The sequence below is a fragment of the Chiloscyllium plagiosum genome, chromosome 5, assembly GCF_004010195.1.
Source record: "Chiloscyllium plagiosum isolate BGI_BamShark_2017 chromosome 5, ASM401019v2, whole genome shotgun sequence".
Lineage (NCBI taxonomy): Eukaryota > Metazoa > Chordata > Chondrichthyes > Orectolobiformes > Hemiscylliidae > Chiloscyllium > Chiloscyllium plagiosum.
The window spans coordinates 50,331,883-50,359,072 of record NC_057714.1 but is presented as its reverse complement, the minus strand read 5'-3'; the positions used below and the strand labels follow the sequence as shown (position 1 = coordinate 50,359,072).

The 27,190-nt window shown below is 40.2% G+C and overlaps 1 protein-coding gene across 7 annotated transcripts in view; it reads left to right on the top strand.

The window, feature by feature from the left end:
- LOC122549888 (tyrosine-protein phosphatase non-receptor type 3-like) overlaps positions 1-27,190 on the top strand; it is a 218,108-nt gene that overhangs the window by 79,453 nt on the left and 111,465 nt on the right. For all 7 annotated transcript variants that reach the window (XM_043690065.1, XM_043690067.1, XM_043690062.1 and 4 more), the window contains 7 exons: positions 5,874-5,926; positions 11,008-11,128; positions 11,594-11,681; positions 14,285-14,373; positions 16,190-16,253; positions 21,483-21,655; positions 24,227-24,361. In XM_043690065.1, the coding sequence (XP_043546000.1) occupies positions 5,874-5,926; positions 11,008-11,128; positions 11,594-11,681; positions 14,285-14,373; positions 16,190-16,253; positions 21,483-21,655; positions 24,227-24,361 (723 nt within the window). The remainder of the gene's footprint in view (positions 1-5,873; positions 5,927-11,007; positions 11,129-11,593; positions 11,682-14,284; positions 14,374-16,189; positions 16,254-21,482; positions 21,656-24,226; positions 24,362-27,190) is intronic.

Genomic DNA, 27,190 nt, shown 5'->3' with positions numbered 1-27,190 from the left:
AGCCTGCTTTATTATTCAGTACAATCATGGCTGATCATTCACTTCAATGCCATTTCCTCCCATTAGTATATAAATATCTGTCAACCCTTAAACATATTCGTAGAGATGTACAGCACGGAAACAGACCCTGCGATCCAACTTGTCCACGCGACCAGATATCCTAAACTAACCTAGTCCCATTTTCCAGCACTTGGCCCATATCCCTCTAAATCTTTCCTATTCAGGTACCCTTCCAGATGCCTTTTAAATGTTGTAATTGTACCAGCCTCTACCACTTTCTCTGGCAGTTCATTACATACTCGTGACACCCTCTGCATGAAAAGGTTGCCCCTTCGGTCCCTTTTACGCATTTCCCCTCTCAACCTAAACCTATGTCCTCTAGTTCTGGACTCCCTCACCCCAGGGAAAAAAACCTTGTCTATTTACCGTATCCATGCCCCTCATGTCACTCCTCAGCCTCCGACGTTCCAGGAAAAACAGCCCCAGCCTATTTAACCCTCTCCCTGTAGTTCAACCCTCCAACCCTAGCAATATCCTTCTAAATCTTTTTTGAACCCTTTCAAGTTTCACAACATCCTTTCTATAGGAGGGAGACCAGCATTGCACATACTATTCCGAAAGTGGCCTAACCAATGACTGAGCACTCTCAGCCCTCTGGAATATAGAATTCCAAAGATTCAAGACCCCTTTTCATTAAAGGACTTGTGCTTTCGATCTTCTAATCCAATGGCACCTTCTCAAATTTAGGGATTTCTGGAAAATTAAAACCAGTTGGCTAACTATCTCACTAGATGAGTGTGTGTTTCTGGAAGAGCACAGCAGGCAATTGGAGCGAATGTTGCATCATCTGCCGACATTTCCGCCACCTACAAATGGACCCCACCACCAGGGATACGTTTCCCTCCGCGACTACCTGGTCAGGTCCACCCCCCCTAACAAGACACCTTCCCCTCCCAGCACCTTCCTTCCTTTCACCGCAGGAATTGCAAAACCTGCGCCCACACCTCCCCCCTTACCTCTGTCCCAGGCTCCAAAGGAGCCTTCCACATCCATCAAAGCTTCACCTGCACTTCCACATATTGTTATTTATTGTATCTGATGCGGTCCCCTCTCCATTGGGGTGACTGGACACCTTCTCGCAGAGAACATTTGAGAACATCTCTGGGACACCCACACCAATCAACCCACCACCCCGTGGGCAAACATTTCAATTTCCCCTCCCACTCTGCCGAGGACATGCAGGTCCTGGGCCTTCTCCTCCACGACTCCCTCACATCAGACGCCTGGAGGAAGAATGCCTTAGTCTTCCGCCTCGGGACCCTTCAACCCCAGGGCATCAATGTGGACTTCACCAGTTTCCTCATTTCCGGCCCCCCACCATACCCCAGTTCCAACCTTCTGGCTCAGCACCGCCCTCGTGACCTGTCCCACCTGTCAATCTTCCTTCCCACCTGTCTGCTCCACCCTCTTCTCTGACCTATCACCTTTACTCCCACCTCCATCCAGCAATTATACTCTCAGCTACCTCCCCACCCCCACCCCATCCCCTCCCATCTATCTCTCCACCCCCAAGCCTCCAGCCTCATTCCAGATGAAGAGCTCCGGCTCAAAACGTCGATTTCCTGCTCCTCGGATGCTGCCTGACCTGCTGTGCTTTTCCAGTATCATGCACTCAACTCTGATCTCCAGCATCTGCTGACCTCACTGTCTCCAAGTATCTCACTAGCTACTTCTTTAAGATGAACATCGCTAGGGCTAGAGGTCTTCTCAACTTACAGTTCTAATATTTTACTCAATACTATTTTCCTAGAGATTGCAAATTTTCTGTGTACACTGAATTACGCAATTGTTATGGTGCAGAAGGAGACCATTCAGTCCATCATATCTGCAGTGGCTCTCCTAATTTCCTATTTCTTCCGCATAATGCAGCACATTATTTATAGCTAAATAGTCATCCAATGCCTTATTGATTTCCTGAATTCAACCCACCTCCACCATAGTTCCAAGCAGTATATTCTGTACCCTAACTACACATTGTGTGAAAAACTTATCCTCTTGCATTTTGGTTCTTTTGAGGGCCAGAGGACACAATTATAATCTGTTTGTTTGGGAACAGTTTCTCCCGAATCTATAAAACATATGTTAGGTACATATGATCTTCTGTTCACATGATATCAAGCATCAGAGGTTCGACTTAAAGTTCAGTACTGTTATGTGGGATTGAAGTAGGGCTTTCAACCCAAATATGTCAGGGCCTGTTTTGAAAGGCAGGAACAGTAATGCAGATGAGTATTTGCAGAATGTGTACGTAGACCTGATTTACTGTCCCATTAAATTATTGATCACAGTGCATCCATCAGGGTTAATCTTTTACTGCACCTTATTCCTGTTGATCAAGCATCATGTGAAAACAAAGTACTGTAAATGCTGGAAATGTAAAACAAGCATAAAGAATGCTAGAGAAACTCAGCAGACTTGGTGGCATCTGTAGAAGGAGAAACAAAATTAACGTTGAGTCCATTATGACTCCTCTTCAAAGCAGAGATTGTTATGGGCCAGTCCAGAACCCCTCAAAATATTTTAAGAAGATAGCCTAGACCTTAACTTTTTCTTATTTTAAAGGTAGACGTGAAGTGGGTTTTCCAGGTGTTGATACTGGTCAAACCACTCGGCTTTAAACAAAATGCAATTTATTTAAACACTATTGGAAATCTTAATTGAATATTCAATAAAGTAACTTAACTAATTAACTGTTCCAATATAGTAACATCCCATAAACACACCACTTGGCAAAAAGATAAATTCAAACACAGATTCTTAAAGGCAGGAGGGAACAACATCCAGAGAGATTTCAGAAACAGTCATTTAGGAATGATGTACTGAAGCTTACAATACTTTTTGGACTCAAACATCTTGTGACTGCTACAACTTAAAGAAAACTAGAATGCCTGAAGGCCATTCCCCTTCCATTGTGCAACTGTTTTACAAAAAAACTAAGTCCTCCTCTGATGTTGACTTAGGCAGTAGCCATTTTGCCACCTCTGTCTTTACAACCTCTCTTCAAAAAAAAAAGGACAAAATAATCTTTTAAAAAGAAAGCATTATCACAAGAAGAGACACACCCCAGACTCAGTATGTCAACTCTCTTTTTGTCTCCATACGCTACCAGACCTCCTAAGTTTCCCCAGAATTCTCTTTGTAAGATCATGTATTGTAGCAGTTGTTTGAGATGTTCTCGGGGGATCCAAGATGGTGGCGACCCAGCAAGTCTGAGTCTGTAGTGCTCCTCCCAAGACTTGGGCAAAGTGGGCCACCCGCCTCCACCACACTCATCAAATCATTTAAAATAGTTTTTACTTAATGTAATTAGTTGCTCTGTACTGAATTTAAACAATCTCATCTCCTGTAAAAATGGCTAAAGGAAAGGGAGCCCGCAGTTCTCAGCAGGCAGGAACGCCTCCCCAGCTGCAGCTGAGGCGTTGGCAGCCGCCCTGGGGGAATTATCTACGGTGGCGAGCCTCGTGGAAATAGTTCCAAACTTGACACGAGGATCGACGCCTTCATCGAAGAGTCCCGGAGCCAGTGGGATTCGCTCTCGGCCGCGCTACAAAAGCACGACCCAGACATCAAGGAAATCGAGTGCCGAGTTGGAGGGGCGGAGCTAAAGGCCACGACCTCTGAGACTATAGCAGAATCGGCCGTGGATCGGGTCCAGACTCTCGAAAAGCGAGTGCGGACCTTAGAGAATCACATCGAGGTCGTCGAAAAAAATATTCATTTGCTGGGCCTTCCCGAACGGGAAGAGGAAGGCCAGCTTACAGCGTTTCTTGAGCAGTGGCTTCCACAGCTTTTAAATCTAAAGGCTGGATCAGGCCAGGTAAGGGTGGAATGGGCCTACTGGGTTGCAATACTCAGGCCCGGCTCGAACCAGCGCCTCCCGTCCAGTCCTGTTCCGGCTGCAGACTATAAGGAGAGGCAGATGCTCTTAGAAGCTTCCAGAAATCTTGGGAAAGATCCCCAAGCCATGACTTTTAAAGGATCTGAGATTACGTTATTCCAGGACTTTTCCCCAGCTCTGGTCCGAAAGAGGAAGGCGTTTGACGAAGCGAAGAAGTGTTTAAGGGACTTAAATATTCAGTACTCCTTGCGCTACCCAGCAACGCTACGCTTTAATCATGAAGGGTCCATGTATAACTTCGGATCGCCGGAAAAGGCCAAGGAATTTTTGGACTCTCTTAGATAAATTGTCAGAGTTAATTGGTGTTGTTTTACTCTCCCCACTCCAGTTTACACTCCCCCTTTTTTAATATTATTCCCTTTCTTTACCTTACTGTTAATATTGTCTTTGGGGTTGTGGGGAGAGGGGTTTATTTATTTGTACTCTACTTAGCAATTTTCTCCCCTTTTTTTTATATAGAGATGTTCTCTTCCTACAGCCATTTTCTACCATGTCATTTTCTAAAGCTGTTCAAAATCTGTGTCCCTGGCACCTTTGATCACGTTTCTATAACATTTTAAATTCATAATTGGTGTTTGTTGTGTTGGATTTTTGAATTCCTTCGGGATGTTTCAATATGTTATCAAAGTACAAGCCATTGATGCTTTCCAAGCACTTCTGCAATTCATTAGGCTTAATTCCATTTCCCTTAACACCAAATAGAACAGTGTTGTCTGCTTTCCCTGATACATCCCCAAATCAATATACTCACCGTTGACAACATTGAGACTTTCACTGGACTTGTTAGATGAAGGGATTGACCGTTTGAGGAGAGATTGGATAGACTAGTCCTGTATTCCTTAGAGTTTATATGCTTGAGATATGATCTAATTAAACCATATAAAATTCTTAAGGGTTCGATATGATCGAAGATGAGAAAATGTTTCCCTTGCTGGGAAATCAAATATCCAATCACATTTTCAGAACAAGAGGTCAATAATTTAGGACTGAGGACAGAAATTAACTTGAAAGGGTTTGAAACTTTGGAAATGTCTACCATGAGAGCTGGGAACAATGTTGTTAGTCAATGATTCTACAAAAGATAGAAGGCAATAGATTTGTGGATACTAATGGAAATAGCAATAGTGTGGAAATGTGGAGTTGAGGTAGACAAACAGAAACAATTTTGATCAATTATTGACCAAAATTATTGCTGATTATTTATAATCAGAGTTAAAAAGTCTCATCCAACCCCTTACTACCTCTACATGTTTGTATGTTTTGATTCTGTAGCCTCAGGTATCCTAGAGACAGCTAGTATTTATGATCGGAGGTTCCCTGCTCTCCCAGATTATTTTGAAACTACTTGTAGTACAAGCTTTGGATGGCAGAAGCTTGTAGCCTGAACTTTGATTCATCTAATTGGTTGTAATATACCTTGCTGGTTCCAGTCCTTGTGTTTAAATCAGTGTTTCCTTCCACAGAGCCTAAATGGAAGAAACATTCTTCATCCTTGTTTGTTGTGCCACCATAGGGTTTTCAATTTCTTCGACTTCCAGGCTTAAGGCCCAATATAGAGCTCGATTGAAAGATGCAGATTGTGTTGTTTCTTTGAAGTAACTGATGACGAATGATTTTTGGAAGCTTTTATTGATCAACAACTTTAAAAAAATATTTTTTGTATGAAGTTGTGGAATTGCACTTTCATTTATTTCAATTAAATTGAAAAAAACGTACAGATGCACAAGGATGTTGCAAAAGACTTGCTTGATTATGTAACAGTGCAACTGCATAATAATGAGAAGTACTTGTTAAGAATCTATCATAAACGATTAGTGTGGTGCGTTTCACACATGGATATTTAATGGATATGTGATTAAATGGATATGTTATCACATTACTCTGACAATATAATCTCCAAGTTTGTGTTTTCCAGGTTGCCTTGTCCTCACAATAAAGCAGCCTTCCTTGCTTCTTATGCAGTCCAGTGTAAGTAGTGAAAATGCAGCATAATATTTTCAGTAATCTGACTATGATTTAGTGTCTTTGGCATTTGATTTATTTATGTAAATAATGTTTTCTTTAGGAAATGTTTCAATATGCCTATTTTAATTATTTGTCAAGCTCTTCCTTGAACTTAACTTGAACTCTAAAATCTGTAAATTATAAACTTTTTAGAACAAAACTACCATTGTCACCCTAAAACTGTCCCCAGTTAGAATCAGTAACAGCCTATGTTGTGTAAATACGTACCTCGTGCTTATCCTTTTAAAAAGATCTACTGATTTCAGAAAAAGTCAGGCTTGCAGCAACAATTTGTATTCATGTTATCGTTTGGAATAATCCGACATCTTGATGAGCTCCAGAACACTACAGAAGAGTTGAGAGTTGTGAATGTTAAAGGAATTTGATCAATGTAGAACAAAATTCAGTTAAGACATGAATATGATCAGATGATTGGAAATGTTCACTAATGAGTAAGAAACAGTTGGAGAGAAACTAGCTCTGCAGAAATTTTGAGTCAGATATATCTTTATCAGAAAGAGCAGCACGGTGGCACAGTGGTTAGGTGAATTGGCCATGCTAAATTGCCTATAGTGTTAGTTGAAGGGGTAAAAGTAGAGAAATGGGTCTGAGTGGATTGCTCTTCAGAGGGTCGGTGTGGACTTGTTGGGCCGAAGGACCTGTTTCCACACTAAGTAATCTAATCTAAAATAAGTCATCAACTAAGGACAGCACGGTGGCTAGGTGGTTAGCGCTGCTGCCTCACAGCGCCAGAGACCCGGGTTCAATTGTCGCCTCGGGCAGCTGTCTGTGTGGAGTTTGCACATTCTCCCCGTGTCTGCGTGGGTTTCCTCCTGGTGCTCCAGTTTCCTCCCACAATCCAAAGGTGAATTGGTCATGCTAAATTTCCCATAGTGCATTAGTCAGGGCTACCCATAGGGTTGGGGGAATGGGTCTGGAGGGTCTCTTTGGAAGGTCGCTATGGACTTGTTGGACCGAAGGTCCTGTTTCCATACTGTAGGGAATCTAATCTAATCTTAAAAAAAACTGTGTCACAAATAATGAGGAAAAAAAACTAGATAGGCACAATGTTGATGGGAGATTAATAGTCACTTGGCAGTGCATAGAGCTGATTCTAAGGAATGTGCGGTGCAGATCATTCACCAAAATGTTCAGCAGTGTGCCAGAGGTGGAAAATGCAAATAGAAAGATCACCAGTGCAATGACTATGCTGTGAAAAATACACCAAATCAATAATTTATCCAAACATTTAAGAACATGGATACTAAAAGCATTAGAAAACGTGGCAGGTAGAATATAATGGAGCTAAGTATGAAGTTACCCACCATAACAGGAGGAACAGTATTGCAAAATATTTTTAAATTGTGAGAAATTTTGTTGGGATGTATTCATGTCCAAAAGAACTTGTATATCCTTATTCATAGGAGAAAGTGAGGTCTGCAGATGCTGGAGATCAAAGTTGAAACTTTATTGCTGGAACAGCACAGCAGGTCAGGCAGTATCCAGGGAACAGGAGATTCGACGTTTCGGGCACAGGCCCTTCCTTATTCATAAGTCACTGAGAGTTAGCATGCAGGTTCATCAAGCAGTTAAGAAAAAATGGTATTTTGGCCTTCCATTGAAAGAGGTGTTTAGTACAGAACTAATAATGCCTTTCTACAATTGCATAGAACCTTGGTGAAACCCAGTTTGGAATATTGTGTCCAGCTTTAGTTCTCTTATCGAAGAAAGGGCATAATTTCAATAAAGCAGTGCAGTGGAACTTCGTCGCACTAATTCATGGGATAACAGAATTGTACTTTGAAGAGAGATTGAGGAACAAAGAACAAAGAAAATTTACAGCCCAGCAACAGGCCCTTCAGCCCGCTAAGCTTGAGCCGATCGAAATCTACTGTCTAAACCTATCTCCCAATTCCTAGGCATCTGTATCTCTCTGCTCCCCATCTACTCATGCACTTGTCTAGACTCACCTTAAATGAATCTACCGTGCCTGCCTCTACTACCTCTGCTGGCAATGCGTTCCAGGCACTTACCGTCCAGTGTAATGTACCTGCCGTGTATATCCCCCTTAAACCTTTTGCCTCTCACCTTGAACACATGACCTCTTGTTATTGAGTCCCTCACCCTGGGAAAAAGCTTATCTCTGTCTGCCCTGTCTATACCCTTCATGCTTTTGTAGACCTCAATCAGTCCCCCCCCAGTCTACTTTTTTCTAATGAAAACAATACTAACCTACTCAACCTCTCTTCATAGCTAGCACATTCAATACCAGGTAACATCCTTGTAAACCTCCTCTGCACCCTCTCCAAAGTGTCCACATCCTTTTGGTAATGTGGCGACCAGACCTGTACATGGTGTTCTAAATGCGGCCGAACCAATGTCTTGTACAATTTTAACATGACCTACCTGCTCTTATACTCACTACCCTGTTCGATGAAGACAAGCATACCATATGCCTTCTTGACCACTCTATCCACTTGTGCAGCCACCTTCAAGTTACAATGGACATGAACTCCCAGATCTCTCTGCTCAGCAACTTTTCCCAAGGCTCTTCCGTTTACAGTTTAGTTCACTCTAGAATTAGACTTCCCAAAATGTATTGCCTCACATTTGCCTGGATTGAACTCTATCTGCCACTTCTCCGCCCAACTCTCCAGTCTATCTATCCTGTACTCTTTGACAGTCCCCTCTGCTTTCTGCTACTCCACCAATCTTCGTGTCATCTGCAAACTTACTGATCAGACCAACAATGCCATCTTCCAGATCATTATGTATATGACAAACAACAGTGGCTCCAACTGCACTGATCCCTGTGGAACACCGATGGTCACTTTTCTCCATTTTAAGAAATTCCCTTCAACTACTACTCTGTCTCCTGTTGCTCAGTCAGTTCTTTATCCATCTAGCTAGAACACCCTGCACACCATGTGACTTAACTTTCTCAATTAGTTTACCATGCCTTACTAAAGTCCATGTATGTGACATCAACAGCCCTTCCTTCATCTATCAACTTGGTCACTCCCTCAAAGAGCTCTATTAACTTGGTAAGGCACGATCTACCCCGCACAAAACCATGTTGTCTATCACTGATAAGCCCATTCTTTTCCAAACATAAGTAGATCCTATCCCTCAGTACCTTCTCCAGTACCTTTCCCACCACTGACATTAGGCTCACTGGTCTGTAGTTACCTGGAATATCCCTACTACCCTTCTTGTACAGGAGGACAACATGAGAAACCCTCCAGCCCTCTGGCACCTCACCAGTGTTTAAGGATGCTGCAAAGATATCTGTCAGGGCCCCAAATATTTCATCATTCGCCTCCCTCAGCAACCTGGGATAGATCCCATTTGATCCTGGGGATTTACCCACCTTAATATGCTTTAGCCTACTCAACAGATCTTCCCTCCTTATGACAACGTGATCCAGAGTAAACAAATTCTTTTCCAGCACCACTCTAATCTAAACAAATTCTATCTCTAATCTCAACATTCTTTACCTCCCGTTCCTCAGTGAACACTGATGCGAACTAATCATTGAGAATCTCTCCTATTTTCTCAGGTTCGACACACAACCTTCCTTCCTTATGCTTTAGTAGACCAACCCTTTCTCTGGTTATCCTCTTGCTTCTTGTATAAGAGTAAAATACAGGAGATGGCCTGTATTCTCTAGAGTTTAGAAGAATGTAAGTTGATCTCATTTGACACTTAGAAAATTTTTAGTGTTAGACAGGAGAGTTGCAGAAAGGATGTTTGCCCTGATCTGGGGTTGTAGAACCAGGGACACATTCTCAAGATAAATGTCAAAACTATTTAGGACTGAAGTGAGGAATTTCTTCACTTATGGGGGAGGTGAAACTTTTGAATTGTCTTGGATGAGAAAAGTGAAGGTACTATAGTCAAGGTTGTGGATGACTCAAACATTGGTGGGAAGGCAAGCAATGAGGATGACACACAGTCTACAGAGGGATGTTGACATATTAGATAAATGGACAAAAACTTGCCAGGAAGAATATGTGGAGAAATATAAGATTATGGAGTTTGGTCAGAAGAATATCGTTGAATATTATTTAAATGGAGAACGACTGTAGCAGGCTGTGGAATAGAGCTATTTAGAAATCTTCGTCTATGAATCACAAAAAGCTAGCAACCAGGTTCAGGTAATAGGAAGGCAAAGGAAACATTAGTCTTTATAAGCCATTCTCTTTGAAATAAAAGTCTTGCTAAGACATGTAAGGCAAGAGTCAGACCACAGTTGGAATACTGTGAACAGTTTTGGCTCCCTTAATTCAGGGAAAGATATACTGACATTGGAGGCAGTCAAAAGAAAGTTCACTAGGCTGATACCAGGGTATGGAGAGACTGTCTTATGAGGAGGGGTTGAGCAGATAGGGCATGTACTTGTTGGAATATAGAAGAATGAAAGGCAACCTTATTAAAACATACAAGATTCTTAGAGGACTTGACTGGATAGATGTGGAAAGTGAGATCATAGCTGGTCTGATAATTCTCAATGCGACTTTCCTCTTTCTTTGCCAAAACTCTTGATTCCTTAGTGATTAAAAATTTGGCTATCTCAGCCTTGAATATACTTAAATGACCCAACCTCAACAGGCCTTTGCTGTAAATAATTCTACAAATTCATTATCCGCACATAAGAAATTCCTCCCCACTTCGATCTTAAAAGTGCAACCCAATATTCAAAGATTATGTTCTGTGGTCCTTGACACACGCACAAAGAAAAATCTCATTTCTAAAAAAAAAGGCAGATTTTTTGGTGAATTTGATTTCATCTGAAGCTAACTATTATTCACTGTTTAATACAAAATTGCATAATGCAAATTGAATAAAATTCATAAAAGCAGAGATATGATTGAAACTGTGAAAAATCCTTGTCGAGGTGATTTTTAGCCTCCATTTTCCAGTAGCAGGAGTCGCTTAAAATGAATGAAATATGCCAAGGACCCTGGTCTATTTGCTTAAAAAATGAAGAGTGTGATGGAATGGTAACTATTACATGTATATTAATGGTTGATTAAACCTTACAGCTGAACTTGGAGAATACAATCCTTCTGAGCATCAACCTGGCTATATAGAAAACTTCCACTTTATACTCGATAAAAACCAAGAATTTCGAACTAACGTGATGTCCTTGCACAAACAACACAGGTAGAACCAAAGTGCTTTCATTAAAGGACTATAGTAAAAATAAACTAACTAGTTTCTAATTAGCTTTTTTAAATTGTAGTGTTTTAAAATTTTATACAATTGTAACTTAATAATTACTTAATTTCACTTTGCATCCATTTTATCTGGTCAGTTGTTCCAGTAATGCCAGTAAATCACTTAATGTCTTCTGTGGACTAAGAACTGTTTGGATATAACCTCAAATTGTGTTTAGTAGTGAATAAACTGAAACTCAATAAAATGTTCTTCAGTGGTGCTGTTGAGATCTATTTGCAGCTCGGTCTTAGTTCATTAACTTGTTTAATGCAAAGTTCTGCACATAAATCTTTGACACAGTAAATTTAATTTTGTATTATGTAAAATGCTGTGATATTTTAGAACTGTTGTGCAATCCTTTTCTGTTGTTCCCATGGCAATCTTGTGTTTTTTTTTAAATTCATTTTCTAGAGATCTTAAACAAACAGAAGCAGAACTTGGTTACCTGAGTATAGCAAAAACCCTTGAATTTTATGGCGTGGAATTGCACAATGCAAGGGTAAGCCTGTCACTGCAAATGATCAACTTTGTAATTGAGTTTTATTCCAATTTGTGGAAATGTGATTGATTAAAATTATTTGGGGCAATTTGCTGTTCTCAGCCTTCAAATTCTGCTCTCTCCACAAATAAACCGAAAGTCATGTTACTGAGCTTAATTAGAATGCAGTTTTGGGTTTCTCATCTTGTTGCTAGATCTACATTATTTCCTGATACATTCTTTCACCAGCATTGGAAAGAAGAATTAGCCTGCTTTTCATTAATTTGTGAGATAGAGTTCTGTTGTGGTTTTTCATGCCTTTTGGAAAAAAGTGTTTTTTTTAACCATGCCTTATGCTTCCTTTGTGCAGTGACCTTAAAGGTGCAGGGTAGATTAATAACCAGACAGTATTACAATAGGAGATCCATTAGTGTAAGTTTGACACTGTTTAAACTGAGCCTTATTCCCTTATGAATAGTGGAACTGACTAATATAATAAATGCAATCTTGCACCAAAAGGAAAAAAATGTTTGCGCACATTATTTAATTTCAGCAAAAAAGTTGTGTATAAAGCTTGCCTCTTTCATCTGTAATAAATGACATCAAAAGTAAAAGCAAAATATTGAGATGCTAGAGATCTAAAATAAAACAAAGCAATGGAAATATTTAGCAGGTCTAGCAGCATCTGTGAAGAGGAAAGCGGAGTTAACGTTTAGAGTTCAATGTGTCTTGTCTTAGGACATTTCAGTTCCAAAGAAAAGCCATTTCGGACTCAAAAATGTTAACTATGTTTCTCTTTCCTCAAATGCTGTTAGACTTGCTGAACCTGTCCAGCACTTGATGTTGACATCCATCATAAAGGTAGTTTTCTTCTCATTTGGGTAACATCCACAGTGTGTATGCTGCTTTTTGGGATGTGCCCTCAGTTTTATGTTTGTCATTCTTTACGGCAGTCTGGCATTACAAAACCTTAAAAACATTACATAACAGCTAATAAAGGAGCTGTTTCCTGCAAATCCAAATTGTGAAAGAAGAGTAATTCGATTTATTTCTACCACTTTTTTTTATAAACTATTTGGCATTTTGTCCATGAAGATGATGAATATTAAGTTAGAAGAAATAGAAACTCCTCAATTCTGTATTCAATATGTTTAATTGATTGATTTGAGGGAACCAGGATGAGATGTACTCCTGCACCCAACAAAGCAAATAGAGCAGACAGTAGAGATCCCTGAACTTTAGAATACATATGTTGAGAGAATCCACCCATAGGTGATTCTGAGGAGGATGACAAATATTGCGTTTAATTAGCATGGTCATCTCTTAAGTATTCCCTGTATAGACTAAAGAGTCCTAGTTTAATTGTGATTCATCGTATCTTAGATAACTTGATTTTCTCGACACTTCCTAGAAGCTTGACTATCTCTGTGTTCTTGGCTATCAGAACTGAGTACAGTTTTCAAGGTGTGAGTTGACGACGGTATTTTGATCGGGTTATTTCTTGTAACTTGGATTTTACTGTTGGGTAGCTGTTTAGTTTAGTATTTTATCGTTCCTTGATTGATTGGTTCTCTGCAAAATTTATGATTGTTGAAGATCCAAAGTTTGCTTTGGCTTCATAACTATTTTAACACTTCTGATGGTTGTATGTAATCTGTTTATCCTTTTTATTTTTATACTTGGCAACATGAAATTTTGTCTGCCATTATTCTACAGAATTAATATTTGTCTTGACCATTCTTTAATCTCTGAACTTTCTCCTCTAATGGCACTGACCTTCTTAGTTTAGTATCATCTGCAGATGTAGCTACTTGGCACTGCATTTATGAATGCAAGCAATTTATGTACACGAGAAGCAATAATTGAACTAGTATTGAGCTACTTCATTCAATATTTCCTCTCACTTTGCTGCTGCACCACAATCATAATTTCCTGTTGCTTTACCAATTTCTTATAAGTTTCCATGATTTAAACTGAATCCACAGAGCTTGGGATAAATTAACAGCCTCTCACGTAAGACTTCACCAAAAGTAAACCAGAACATAGCACTGTGCCCATACCACTTGGGTTCCCACTTCCTCAGAAGTCGACTAGGCTTATCTCCTGCTTCTCAATCTATGCTGATTGCTATTAATTAAATTACTTATTGCACAGATGGTCAATATGTATGCTGTTATGGATTAGTTGTGTTTTTTCATAATGACTATCTAATCTGACCTCTGTGAAATTGGCCATAATTGCCTTTTTTTCAAACCATCTGCTGAAGCATTCATTCATAACTTTGTCACCTTCAGACATAACTATTCCAATGCCCTCCTGACTAATCTTCCATCCTTCACCGTCTACAATCTCTAATTTATCCAGTTTCATTCAGTTGTATCCTGGCCCACAGCAAATTATATTCCCCCATCCCCGCTATAATTTTAAAAAAATACCTCAAACAGTCTAAAGAAAACCACCGAGTCAAGTGTTATCCTATCTGAGAAATTGACTTCCTCATGAAAAGGTATGATGTGCTCAAATCTCTTCAATTCTTATTGCTGTATCTACTCAATATATTGTCTACATTGCCTTCCTTACAGACCTGGGCATATTGTTGTGAGTTACTCATTTATTTATTTTAGGATCAAGGCAATTTAGAAATAAAGATTGGGATATCCTCTGAAGGACTGCGTGTCTATCGAAATATGGCTCGAATCAGTTTTTATCCCTGGTAATGATTCTTAGTTATTTGGCTTGTGTTACTTGACACGGTATGGTATGAATATTCCTTAAGTTTCAGATATTTAGTTGTTTATCTGAATACAGTACCTTCTTGAAAGGAGTACTTTTAGGCCATTCTAAGAGTACATTTTATGTCTTTGCTTTGTGAGCTGGTGGTGGGGGAGAAGAGAGATGCAGACAGTTGGCTTTTGCATTGAAGAGCATTTATTTTGCCTTTATTATTGATTTTTGTCACATGGGGGGCAAACATCTGTTCTCAAATTATTACGTGTCGCTTCCTCCAGTGTGCTGTAATTTAAAATAAATTGATGCAACAACTGGCCTCTCCCATTCCCATGTAAATTCCATACCCAATTTTTGTTGAATCTTGAGCATTTGACATGTTTCAATAAGGGTGCACCTCATTTTTCTATACTTCAATCTACTCAATATCTCCTCATAAGCAAATCCCTCCAGACCTGGAATCTTCTAGTGAACTTCTTTAGACTGCCTCCAATGCCAATTCATCTTCCCACAGATTAGGAAACCAAACCTATTCACAATAATTTAGGTGTTGTCTGATTAGTGCCTTCTATAGCTTTAGAAAGACTTTGCTACCTTCATACTCTATTCCCTTTGAAATGAAGGACAATGTTCTATTTGCCTTTCCTATTATACGCTGAACTGGGGTGCCAACATTTTGCATGAGGAATGCCAAATCCCTGTGTGCTGCAAGTTTCTGCCGGCTGTCTGTGGGAGTGTGTCTCTCTGCCCCTCTCCCTCTGGCTTTGCTGCAGTCTCTTTGTCGCAGTCTCTGTCTCTTCACCCTGCCCCAACCACCATTAAACAACAATCTCCTAATCTTCCTGCCAAAGTGCATCACCTCACATTTTCCAACTATTTCATTGTATTTCATCTGCCATGCTTTTGCCCACTCATTTCACCTGCTTATATTCCACTGTTGATTCGGTGTCATCCTCAGCATTTGCCTTCCTGTCTGTTCTTGTGTCATCCGCAAAATGGCTAGAATATATTCACTTGCGTCATTCAAGTCACTAATATATATTTTTAAAAATTGTGGCCACAGCACTGATCCTTGCAGCACTCCTCATAACAAATTGCAATTGTGAAAATGTTCCCTTATCCCAACTTTATCTTCTATTAGTTAGCCGGTCTCCTGTCCTTGCTAATGTACTACCACCAATACCATAGCTTATCACTTATTAAGGAGCTTTATGTGTAGTATCTTATCAAATGCCACGTTGGAAATTGAAATGTATTACATCCTTATCTCCTTTATCTATGATGAGGGGGTGCCAGTGTTGGATTGGGGTGGACAAAGTTAAAAATCACACAACACCAGGTAAAGGTCTGACAGGTTTGTTTGGATGTACTAGCTTTCGGAGCAGCTTGCAAATAAACCTGTTGGACTATAACCTGGTGTTATATGATTTTTAACTTTTTCCTTTACCTAGCCTACTTGTTACCACTTCAAACAATAAATTTCTCAGACCTGTCATAAAATAGTCAATAGAAGAGATCTTATAGCCATTGTCAGATTTTTATTTTTGCTGATTTATTCCATTTGAAGTTATTGCTCAATAAAAATCAGGAGAGTCGTAATATAGACTCATGACGATTTTCATCATTTTTACACAATAGCATGAAGTCAAGATTGACTCTATTAAAAACAAATTTCCCCTAAGTGTTCTAAACATTGTATTGTATACTTTTTGCCATTCTGCCAATTAAAACCTTTAGTTTCTGTAGTGCAGAACTCCAGATTTTTTTTAAATAGCGGTATATTTAGAATATTCTTCTTTCAGGGTAAATATAACAAAGATTTCTTTCAAGAGGAAACGTTTCTTCATTCAGCTAAGGGAAAAACCTGTAAGTACTGTACATTTATATTGTAATCAATAGATGTGCTTGTGTAGTTGATTAGATTTTCATGATGAATAGCAGATCTCATGTGCTGTGCAAGTTGGGAGTGTATACGGCTTGATAGCATTTGGGGATTTCATACCATATAGGTGATAATAACGGGATCAGCAACTGCAGTAAGTAAATGCCAGCTTACACTTGATGGCATTTGTGAACTTTTGCTGGTGCTTTTTGTATAACAAATGAGCAGTTTTTATTTAATACATATTTTATATATATAAAGAGACCTTGGAGTGCAGGTTCATAGCTCCTTGAAAGTAGAGTCGCAGGTAGATAGGATAGTGAAGAAGGCATTTGGTATGCTTTTTCTAATTGGTCAGATTATTGAGTACAGGAGTTGAGAGATAATGTTGCGGCTATACATTGGTTAGGCCACTGTTGAAATATTGCATGCAATTCTGGTCTCCTTCCTATCGGAAAGATGTTGTGAAACTTGATAGGGTTCAGAAAAGATTTACAAGGATGTTGCCAGGGTTGGAGGATTTGAGCTATAGGGAGAGGCTGAACAGGCTGGGGCTGTTTTCCCTGGAGCGTCGAAGTCTGAGGGGTAGCCTTATAGAGGTTTACAAAATTATGAGGGGCATCGATAAGATAAATAGACAAAGTCTTTTCCCTGCGATCGGGGAGTCCAGAACTAGAGGGCATAGGTTTAGGGTGAGAGGGGAAAGATATAAAAGAGACCTAAGGGCAACTTTTTCACGCAGAAGATGGTATGGGTATGGAATGAGCTGCCAGAGGAAGTGGTGGAGGCTGGTACAATTGCAACATTTAAGAGGCATTTGAATGGGTATATGAATAGGAAGGGTTTGGAGGAATATGGGTCGGGTGCTGGCAGGGGGGACTTGATTGGGTTGGGATATCTGGTCGCCATGGACGGGTTGGACCGAAGGGTCTGTTTCCATGCTGTACAACTCTGACTCTTTATACATTATCCGTTCTGAATTGTAAAACTGAAAATATGCAGCAACTATGCTACAAAGAGATTGATATATGGTTATCAGTACTGCTTGGTAGGGTTGGATTTACTGCATGAGGAGCATGTCTGCACTTTGCTAGTGCTGAATGATATGAGGTTTTCACAAGCTAAGTATATTGTAGTATGTCCCATCATGGAAAAGATCTTTTATAAATAGACTTCGAAAGGTGAACTTTGAAAGGTGAAACAAACTCGTGACAATGTGACAATAGTCCTGACGTTTTGCAGGACGAGGGTGGGATTAACTTTTAACTCTCACTGTTGGATAGCTGGTATTTTTTCAGTGAAGTTGGAGGAAGCAGAGTATTAGGTGGGGGTGGTGTAATATCCAGTATCTTTATCTCTATAAATATTGGTGTTTTATGGTTAGTTCTTAGAAATAGTAAGATATTAGTTGGCTTCCGAAATTCATGTTATACTAGTTCCAAATTTCTATGAAAAGACTTTTACAGATCTGAATTTAAAGAATATAATCCATAACCAGGCAATCATCAAAACTTAATGTAGTACAAGATAGTGCAATGCATGTCACATATAGGAAATTGTGTGAATTCTAACTAGAGGGTAGGGATAGGAGGATAGAGCAGATGAATGCGTGGCTGAGGAGCTGGTGTATGGGAGAAGGATTCACATTTTTGGATCATTGAAATCTCTTCTGGGGTAGAAGTGACCTGTACAAGAAGGATGGATTACCCCTGAATTGGAAGGAAACTAATATACTGGCAGGGAGATTTGCTGGAGCTGCTTGGGAGGATTTAAACTAGTTTTTTTGGGGGGTGGTTGGTGGGCGGTGGTGGAGTGGGCGGTGGTGGGTGTGGGGAAGCCAGGGTGATACTGAGGAAAGAATCAATCTGAGACTGGTACAGTTGAGAAAATAAGTGATTCAAACAATCAGCAGGCGAGAACAAGGTAGGACTAATAAATTAAACTGCATTTATTTCAATGCAAGAGACCTAACAGGGAAGACAGATGAACTCGGGGCATGGTTAGGAACATGGGTCTGGGATATCACAGCAATTACAGAAACATGGTTCCGGGATGGACAGGATTGGCAGCTTAATGTTCCAGGATACAAATGCTATAGGAAGGATAGAAAGAGAGGCAAGAGAGGAGGGGAAGTGGTGTTTTTGATAAGGGATAGCATTACAGCTGTGCTGAGGGAGGATATTCCTGGAAATACATCAAGGGAAGTTACTTGGGTGGAGCTGAGAAATAAGGAAGGGATGATCACCTTATTGGGATTGTATTATAGACCCCCAAATAGTCAGCAGGAAATTGAGAAATAACTGAAATCTCCTTACAAATTTATCCATAAGAATAATAGGGTGGTTACGGTAGGGGATTTTAACTTTCCAAACACAGCCTGGGATTGCCATAGTGATAATGGTTCAGATGGAGAGGAATTTGGTAAGAGTGTACAAGATAGTTTTCTGTGTCAGTATGTGGATGTACCTACTAGAGAAGGTGCAAAACTTGACCTACTCTTGGGAATTAAGGCAGAGCAGGTGACTCAGGTGTCAGTGGGGGAGCACTTTGGGGCCAGTGATGATAATTCTATTAGTTTTAAAATAGTGATGGAAAAGGATAGACCAGATTAAAAGTTGAAGTTTTAAATTGGAGGAAGGCTAATTTTGAAGGTATTAGGCAAAAACTTTCAAAAGCTGATTGGGGGCAGATGTTTGCAGGTGAAAGGAAGGTTGGAAAATGGGAAGCCTTCAGAAATGAGATAACGAGTGTCCAGAAAATGTATATTCCTGTTAGGGTGAAAGGAAAGGCTGGTAGGTGTAGGGAATGCTGGTTGACTAAAGAAATTGAGGGGTTGGTTAAGAAAAGAAGGAAGCATATGTAAGATATAGACAAGAGAGATCAAATGAATCCTTAGAGTATAAAGGCAGTAGGGGTATACTTAAGAGGGAAATCAGGAGGGCAAAAAGGGAACATGAGATAGCTTTGGCAAATAGGGTTAAGGAGAATCCAAAGGGGTTTTACAAATGCATTAAGGACAAAAGGGTAACTAGAAAGTGAATAGAGCCCCTCAAAGATTAGCAAGGTAGCTTTTGTGTGGAGCCACAGGAAATAAGGAAGGTACTAGACGAGTATTTTGCATCCGTCTTTACTGTGGAGAAGGACATGGAAGATATAGAATGTGGGGAAATAGATGGTGACATCTTGAAAAATGTCCATATTACAGAGGAGGTAGTGATGAATGTCTTGAAACGCATAAAGGTGGATAAATCCCTAGGTCCTGATCAGGTGTGCCCGAGAGCTCAGTGGGAAGCTCAGGAAGTGATTGCTTGGCCTCTTACTGAGATATTTGTATCATCGATAGTCACAGGTGAGGTGCCAAAAGACTGGAGATTGGCTAACGTGGTACCAGTATTTAGGAAAGGTGGTAAGGACAAGCCAGGGAACTATAGACTGGTGAGCCTGACGTCGGTGGTGGGCAAGTTGTTGGAGGGAATCCTGAGGGATAGGATTTACACGTATTTGGGAAGGCAAGGAGTAATTAGGAATAATAAACACGGCTTTGTGCGTGGGAAATCATGTCTCATGAACTTGGTTGAGTTTTTTTTGAAAAAGTAACAGAGAACTGATGAGGGCACAGCGGTGAAATGATCTATATGGACTTCAGTAAGGCATTCAACAAGGTTTCCCATGGGAGACTGGTTAGCAAGGTTAGATTTCACGGTATACAGGGAGAACTAGCCATTCGGAATTAGAACTGACTCAAAGGTAGAAGACGGAGGGTGCTGGTGGAAGGTTGTCTTTCAGACTGGAGGTCTGTGACCAGTGGTGTGCCACAAAGATCGGTGCTGGGTCTACTATTTTTCAACATTTATATTAATGATTTGGATGTGAACATAAGTTTGCAGATGACACCAAAATTGAAAGTGTCGTGGACAGTGAAGGAGGTTACCTCAGATTACAACGGGATCTTGATCAGAAGGGCCAATGGGCTGAAGAGTGACAAATGTAGTTTAATTTAGATAAATGCGAGGTGCTGTATTTTGGAAAAGTGAATCTTAGCAGGACTTACATCAAATGTATAATGTCCTAGGGATTGTTGCTGAACAAAGATACCTTGGAGTGCAGCTTCACACCTCCTTGAAAGTGGAGTCGCAGGTAGATAGGATAGTGAAGAAGGCATTTGGTCTGCTTTCCTTTATTGGTCAAAGTATTGAGTACGGGAGTTGGGAAGTCATGTTGCGGCTGTACAAGACGTTGGTTAGACCACTGTTGGAATATTGCGTGCAATTCTGGACTCCTTCCTTTGGGCGGCACGGTGGCACAGTGGTTAGCATTGCTGCCTCACAGTGCCAGAGACCTGGGTTCAATTCCCGCCTAAGGCGACTGACTGTGTCGAGTTTGCACATTCTCCCCGTGTCTGCGTGGATTTCCTCCGGGTGCTCCGGTTTCCTCCCACAGTCCAAAAATGTGCAGGTTAGATGAATTGGCCATGCTAAATTGCCCATAGTGTTAAGTGAAGGGGTAAATGTAGAGGAATTGGTCTGGGTGGGTTGTGCTTCGGTGGGTCGGTGTGGACTTGTTGGGCCGAAGGGCCTGTTTCCACACTGTTAAGTAATGTAATCTATCGGAAAGATGTTGTGAAACTTGAAAGGATTCAGAAAAGATTTAGAAGGATGTTACCAGTGTTGAAGGATTTATGCTATCGGAAGAGGCTGAATAGATTGGGGCTGTTTTCCCTGGAGCATCGGTGACCTTATGGAGGTTTATAAATCATGAGGGGCATGGATAGGATAAATCGACAAAGTTTTTTTTCTCCTAGAGTGGGGAGTCCAGAACTAGAGGGCGTAGGTTTAGGGTGAGAGAAGAAAGATATAAAAGAGACCTGAGGAGCAACTTTTTCACGCATACAGTAGTGTTTATATAGAATGATCTGCCAGAGGAAATGGTGGAGGCTGGAACAATTGCAACATTTAAAAGGCATCTGGATATGTATATGAATAGGAAAGGTTTCGAGGGATATGGACCAAGTGCTGGCAAATGGGCCTCGATTGGATTGGGATATCTGGTCGGCATGGACGAGTTGGACCAAAGGGTCTGTTTCTGCACTGTACATCTCTATGACTCTATGTGGTTGATATGTGGTTTTTTTTCAGTATTTTTGGTTCAACACAACTTTCTGCAACTATAATTGAAGATGTCTAACTTTGCTAATCTATTCATTTAATTGACAGAACGAATCTCAAGAGTGTGTTATTGGATTTAATATGCTTAATTATAGAGCATGTAAAATTCTTTGGAAATCATGTGTAGAACATCACACATTCTTTCAAGCAAAGAAGCCACTACCTCAAGAGAAAAAAATGCTTTCAAACTATTTTACACTCGGCCACAGAAACCAGAACAGGTTTGCTTGCACTCGTAATTCTTTTAAGAAGTAATCTCAACTGTTTGCAGAGATGTGCATTTATTCATCTAACATTATATATCTGTTGTGACATACTGAGCTGTATTCATTAAATTGATGGGTGTCCTGACTTTCATGATCACTCATAGTATCAGTAACAGTCCATTCTGGATATTGTCGAGTGAATAATCCTTGTAATCTTTACCCAATTTTTGTTTACTTTTTTGCCCTAGTTCGTGCATTCATCCTGATTGTACAGCAAACAATGCAAAATTATGTCTTGAACAAAGATTTACTTTTGCAGTACTTTTTAAAAACAGGTTTTCAATGTAGATATACTTGGATGTTTGTATTTATTTTTCAGATTATTTCATTTCAAGAACATTGGATTGCAGTTCATGGCAAATTAGTGGAAACATAAAACACATGAAAAGAAACATAAGACCAGAGATATTTAGTTCAGACATGGAAGTATTGGTTTAGGTAACCAAGTTTATTTTTAGGATGAAGTAGGCTGGCTAGAATTACTTAAGAGTGATCATATCAAGAGGGAAGAAAGGCATGAACCAGAGTTTCAGCAATAAGGAGCTGAGGCAGAGAACACAAGAATAGTCCATTCAGCCTTTTGAACCTGTTAGACCATTCAATGAGATCATGACTGATCTCTGGCCTAACTCCAAATATCTGCCTTTGGCCCATATCTCTTAATACCTTCTAATTAACAAAAGTTTACCTACTTCGTATTTAAAATGGACAACTGATTTAGCAATAACTGACGTTTCTGGAAGAGAGTTCCAAACACCTATCACCCTTTGTCACAGAGCTTCCTAACATCTCTCCTGATTAGCCTGACTCAAATGTTTTTGACTAAGCCTCCTAGTTCTCGAATCCCCAACCAATGGAAATAGTGTTTCTGTTACCTACCTTGTCTTTTCCTGTTAATATCTTGAAGACTTTGATTAGATCACTCCTTAGCCTTCTAAATTCTAGAGAAGACAGGCCTAATTGGTGTAATCTAACTTGCATAATTGGGGTGGTACAGTGGCTCAGTGGTTAGCATTGCTGCCTCGTAGTGCCAGGGACCCGAGTTCAATTCCCACCTCAGGTGGCTGTCTGTGTGGAGTTTGCATGTTCTCCCAGTATCTGCGTGGGTTTCCTCCGGGTGCTCCGGTTTCCTCCCACAATCCAAAGATGTGCAGATCAGATGAATTAGCTGTGCTAAATTGCTCATAGTTGTAGATGCACGAGTCAGGGTATGGTATAAGGTAGGGGAATGGTGCTGGTTGGGTTACGTTTTGGAGGGTCGGCATGGGCTTGTTGGGCCAAATAAACTGTTTCCTCGCTGTAGGTAATCTGATCTAATCGTCTTATTACATAATGTATGGAATCCAGGAATCATTCTTTGTAAGCCTATGTTATACTCCTTCCAAGGTCAATACCACCTTCCTAAGGTACAACGTAAGACAATGTTGGAGAATTGGAAGTTGGTGACGTGCATGAAGTTATGTGGTTAGAAACTCAACACTGAGCTTGTGGACACCCTTGTTAAGCCTCCAGTTTCCAGGATGTGATTGAGTAGGTGCTAATGGAGCAAAGTTTGTGGTGATAAGCAAGAGTGATGACATAATAATGTTTAGGTAGAGGGAGTTTCTGCTCCTGCATTGTGTATTGGACAGGTAGACTGATCATTTAGAGGGGCAAAGAGACATTGACAGAATTGAATATTATCAGCATATATACTGAAACTGATGCTGCGTTTTCAATGAAGGTAAAAGGGCAGAAATAGATGCAAAATATGGAGGTTAAAATAGATCCTCCGGAACACCAAAAGTAAAAATTAGGAGTGGGATGAGAAAGCATTACAGGTGATTCTCTCTCAATGTTTAGAAGGACAAATACAGTCATACTTTTACGAGTCATGACAAAAAGGCTTTTGCAGAAGTGGATTGTGTGATTAACTGTGTCAAAAGCTGCAAGCAACACAAGTAGGGATAGTTTTCATTTATCACAGTCGTATCAGGTTTAGGTAACCAAGTTTATTTTTAGGATGAAGTAGGCTGGCTAGAATAAAGAGTGATCATATCAAGAGGGAAGAAAGGCACGAACCAGAGTTTCAGCAATAAGGATCTGGGGCAGAGAACACAAGAATAGTCCATTCTTACACTTAGGCCCTCAAACCCAGAGGCAGGGACAGTACCACTGTGTCTTCTCAGCTAAAAATTTTGACAACAGGTATTTTGGTACTGTGACAGGATAGGAAGCCTGATTTGAGGGATGTACGCATGAAGTTCTTTCATGAAGGGAACATGCTTGGGTTCTAAATAAAATGTCCAAGGAGCCTGGAGAGCAAAGAGAAATTGTAAATATGATTTAGAATTTATGAAAATAGAGGAGTCAAGGATTTTTTTTTTGAGGCGGTCATGTTGGTGGTTTTGTATGTGTATTAAATCAAACTTGATATTAAAAAGAGTGAATAAGTTTTGATTCTCCAGCATTTGTTCTTTACCTTGAAAGGACATGAAACTAAAAAAAAATCACAATTTTAAAGTTTTTAATCTTTGTTTGCCATAGGACAATTACCAATCAGTTCTGTCATCGTGTCATTGGTGGCATGGTCTGGAATCCAATATTAAGAAAGTCTGTATCAGTTGAACAGTTGGAAACCAGAAGTCTGCCTTCGCGCTCTCCACCATCTACACCCGATTGGTAAATAACTTAACAAAAATGTTTTATCCCATTATAGCAAGCTAACGTCTTTATCGTTTGGAACTAGAATAAAGAGAACAGCACAATAGTATAACACACGTGTTCTAATATGTCCTGCAAGTGTGACAGGAAATGTGATAGATACCAGTTTCATTGGGGTATGTGCCTGAAAGGCCATATTTTGCTGAAATAAAATGCCAGAGATGACATTTTCTCATTCAACCAATGCACAGCTCCAATATAAAGTCACATTGGTTAAGTCCTAAGAATCAGTCAGCTGCCTTTCCCCTCAGCTAAAATAATTATTTTTAATTTCAGACATGTTGAAACACACTGAGGGCACTTACACCTAGGCCTTCAAACCCAGAGGCAGGGACAGTACCACTGTGTCTTCTCAGCGAGGATAGATATTTATTAATCAAACTGTTCAGAGATGTTACTACACATCTCTGGAGAAGGTGGGACTTGATCCTAGGTCTCCTGACTCAGAGGTAGGAACATTACACCTCTGCCATAAGAGCCCGCCCTCGCAGCTCGGATAAATAGCAGACGGAAATTAAATGTGGAACATTAGCTATTACTAACAAATTAGTTATACAAGTTTGAAGATAGAAACTATGGCCCTGAGCATATTGGTTGTAGGAGTCTATGTTTGGACCTGAGCCCACATGAAGATTAGAATCTCAAATTCCACAATTAAGCACCCACGAAGACACAGACAATTAACTAAAATTATCACATTAAGATACCCCAAGCAAATAGGAAAAAGTGCATTAGACAATTATAGAACAGTAAATTCTGATGCGATATTTGGCTGGATTTGAGTTATCCACTTAAATCAACTTAATAAGATTAATAGAATATTCTACCCAACACCCGGTGTAGAATGGAGTATGGGTAGAAAATCATTTAACTTGTGATTTTTGCAAGAATAACAAGAAATGCAGCTATATCTCTATCTGACAGTTTATTTTTCTATTTGTATAACATCTGTCTGCACAGTGGTGTGATATTCCATTGGACAGAATGGGTCCAAAAAATGACTCATTCACCATTGTAACCAAATAATTGCAACAATTTTGAAAGAAACAACCTTTGTTCAAAATGTTTTCTAACTATTCTACAGCCCCATTTATCTATGTTGTCAGGGGTACAGCTTGACCTGTGTACCATGTTTTGAGAGGAATAGTATTTAGAGAGATTGATATAAAAGGAATGTTTAACCTCAGTGTAATTACTAAAATCTCTCACTGGATTGCATACCGTTGTTCAAAGATCTAATCCCCTTCCACTTTATCACAATGCACACTTGTATTACAATTACCATGCAATTTCAGATTGTCTTGCAAGTTCCCAAATATTCACCGGGTGGTTACGCAGATCGATCAAGCTATTCAAATAAACAATTGTGGAATTTCCTGGAATTAATTTGAATGGATTTATAAAGACTTGACATGCTAGTTTCCCTTCTCTTCCTCCTTGCTCTCACTTGCTCTTGCCTTCCACCACCTCCCCAACCTGCCCCCCCACCCCCACCCCACACCCCCACCGATATACAGATTCCACAGATATACCACAAGGTGGGGTCCAGTTAATGGGAACTGCCTCTCAGGATTCTTAGTTGTATTTAAATCCACTTGTGATGGTAATTGTTTTAAGATGCGCTTGACTTAAATTATTCATTCAAATAAATGTTTAAAGCATACTATATGTAGTTACTTTATGTAGATATTGTCATAGCACTAATTCATGAAATATATTTTGGTTCCATTGAAAAGGAATGCATCTCCATATAAAAAGTGTGGGCACCAGGGATATCCTCTGCAGACCTCACCATAGCCTAGAATTTCCATGAAGATGGGTTAAAAGTAATCTTGAATTGTTAGGGCAATGGGCCAAACTTGTTCCTAATTCTCCCCACAAAGATGACAGTGATGTCTTACATTTTCATGGCAATCAGAGAGATCTGTCAAGTCGAGAAGAAGGAAGAGAAAATCTAGCTAAGAGTGGATAGTAAAAAGAGTTTGAAAATATCTCCCTCTTGAGAAACATTTGGATGCTATTCCCTATCCTAAAAAAACTGACTTTAAAAGAATACCTCCCAAAACTCATGGGGCTTTGCTTGTACTCTTAGGAGATCTTCACTTAGAGTCATAGAGTCACAGAGATGTACAGCATGGAAACAGACCCTTCGGTCCAACCCGTCCATGCCGGCCAGATATCCCAACCCAATCTAGTCCACCTGCCAGCACCCGGCCCGTTTCCCTCCAAACCCTTCCTATTCATATACCCATCCAAATGCCTCTTAAATCTTGCAATTGTACCAGCCTCTACTACATCCTATGGCAGCTCATTCCATACACATACCACCCTCTGCATGAAAAAGTTGCTCCTTAGGTCTCTTTTATGTCTTTCCCCTCTCACCCTAAACCTATGCCCTCTAGTTCTGGACTCCCCGACCCCAGGGAAAAGACTTTGCCTATTTATCCTATCTATGTCCCTCATAATTTTGTAAACCTCTATAAGGTCACCCCTCAGCCTCCGACGCTCCAGGGAAAACAGCCCCAGCATGTTCAGCCTCTTCCTATAGCTCAGATTCTCCAACTCTGGCAACATCCTTGTAAATCTTTTCTGAACCCTTTCAAGTTTCACAACATCTTTCCGATAGGCAGGAGACCAGAATTGCATGCGATATTCCAAATGTGGCCTAACCAATGTCCTGTACAGCCGCAACATGAACTCCCAACTCCTGTACTCAATACTCTGACCAATAAAGGAAAGCATACTAAATGCCTTCTTCACTATCCTATCTACTTGCAACTCCACTTT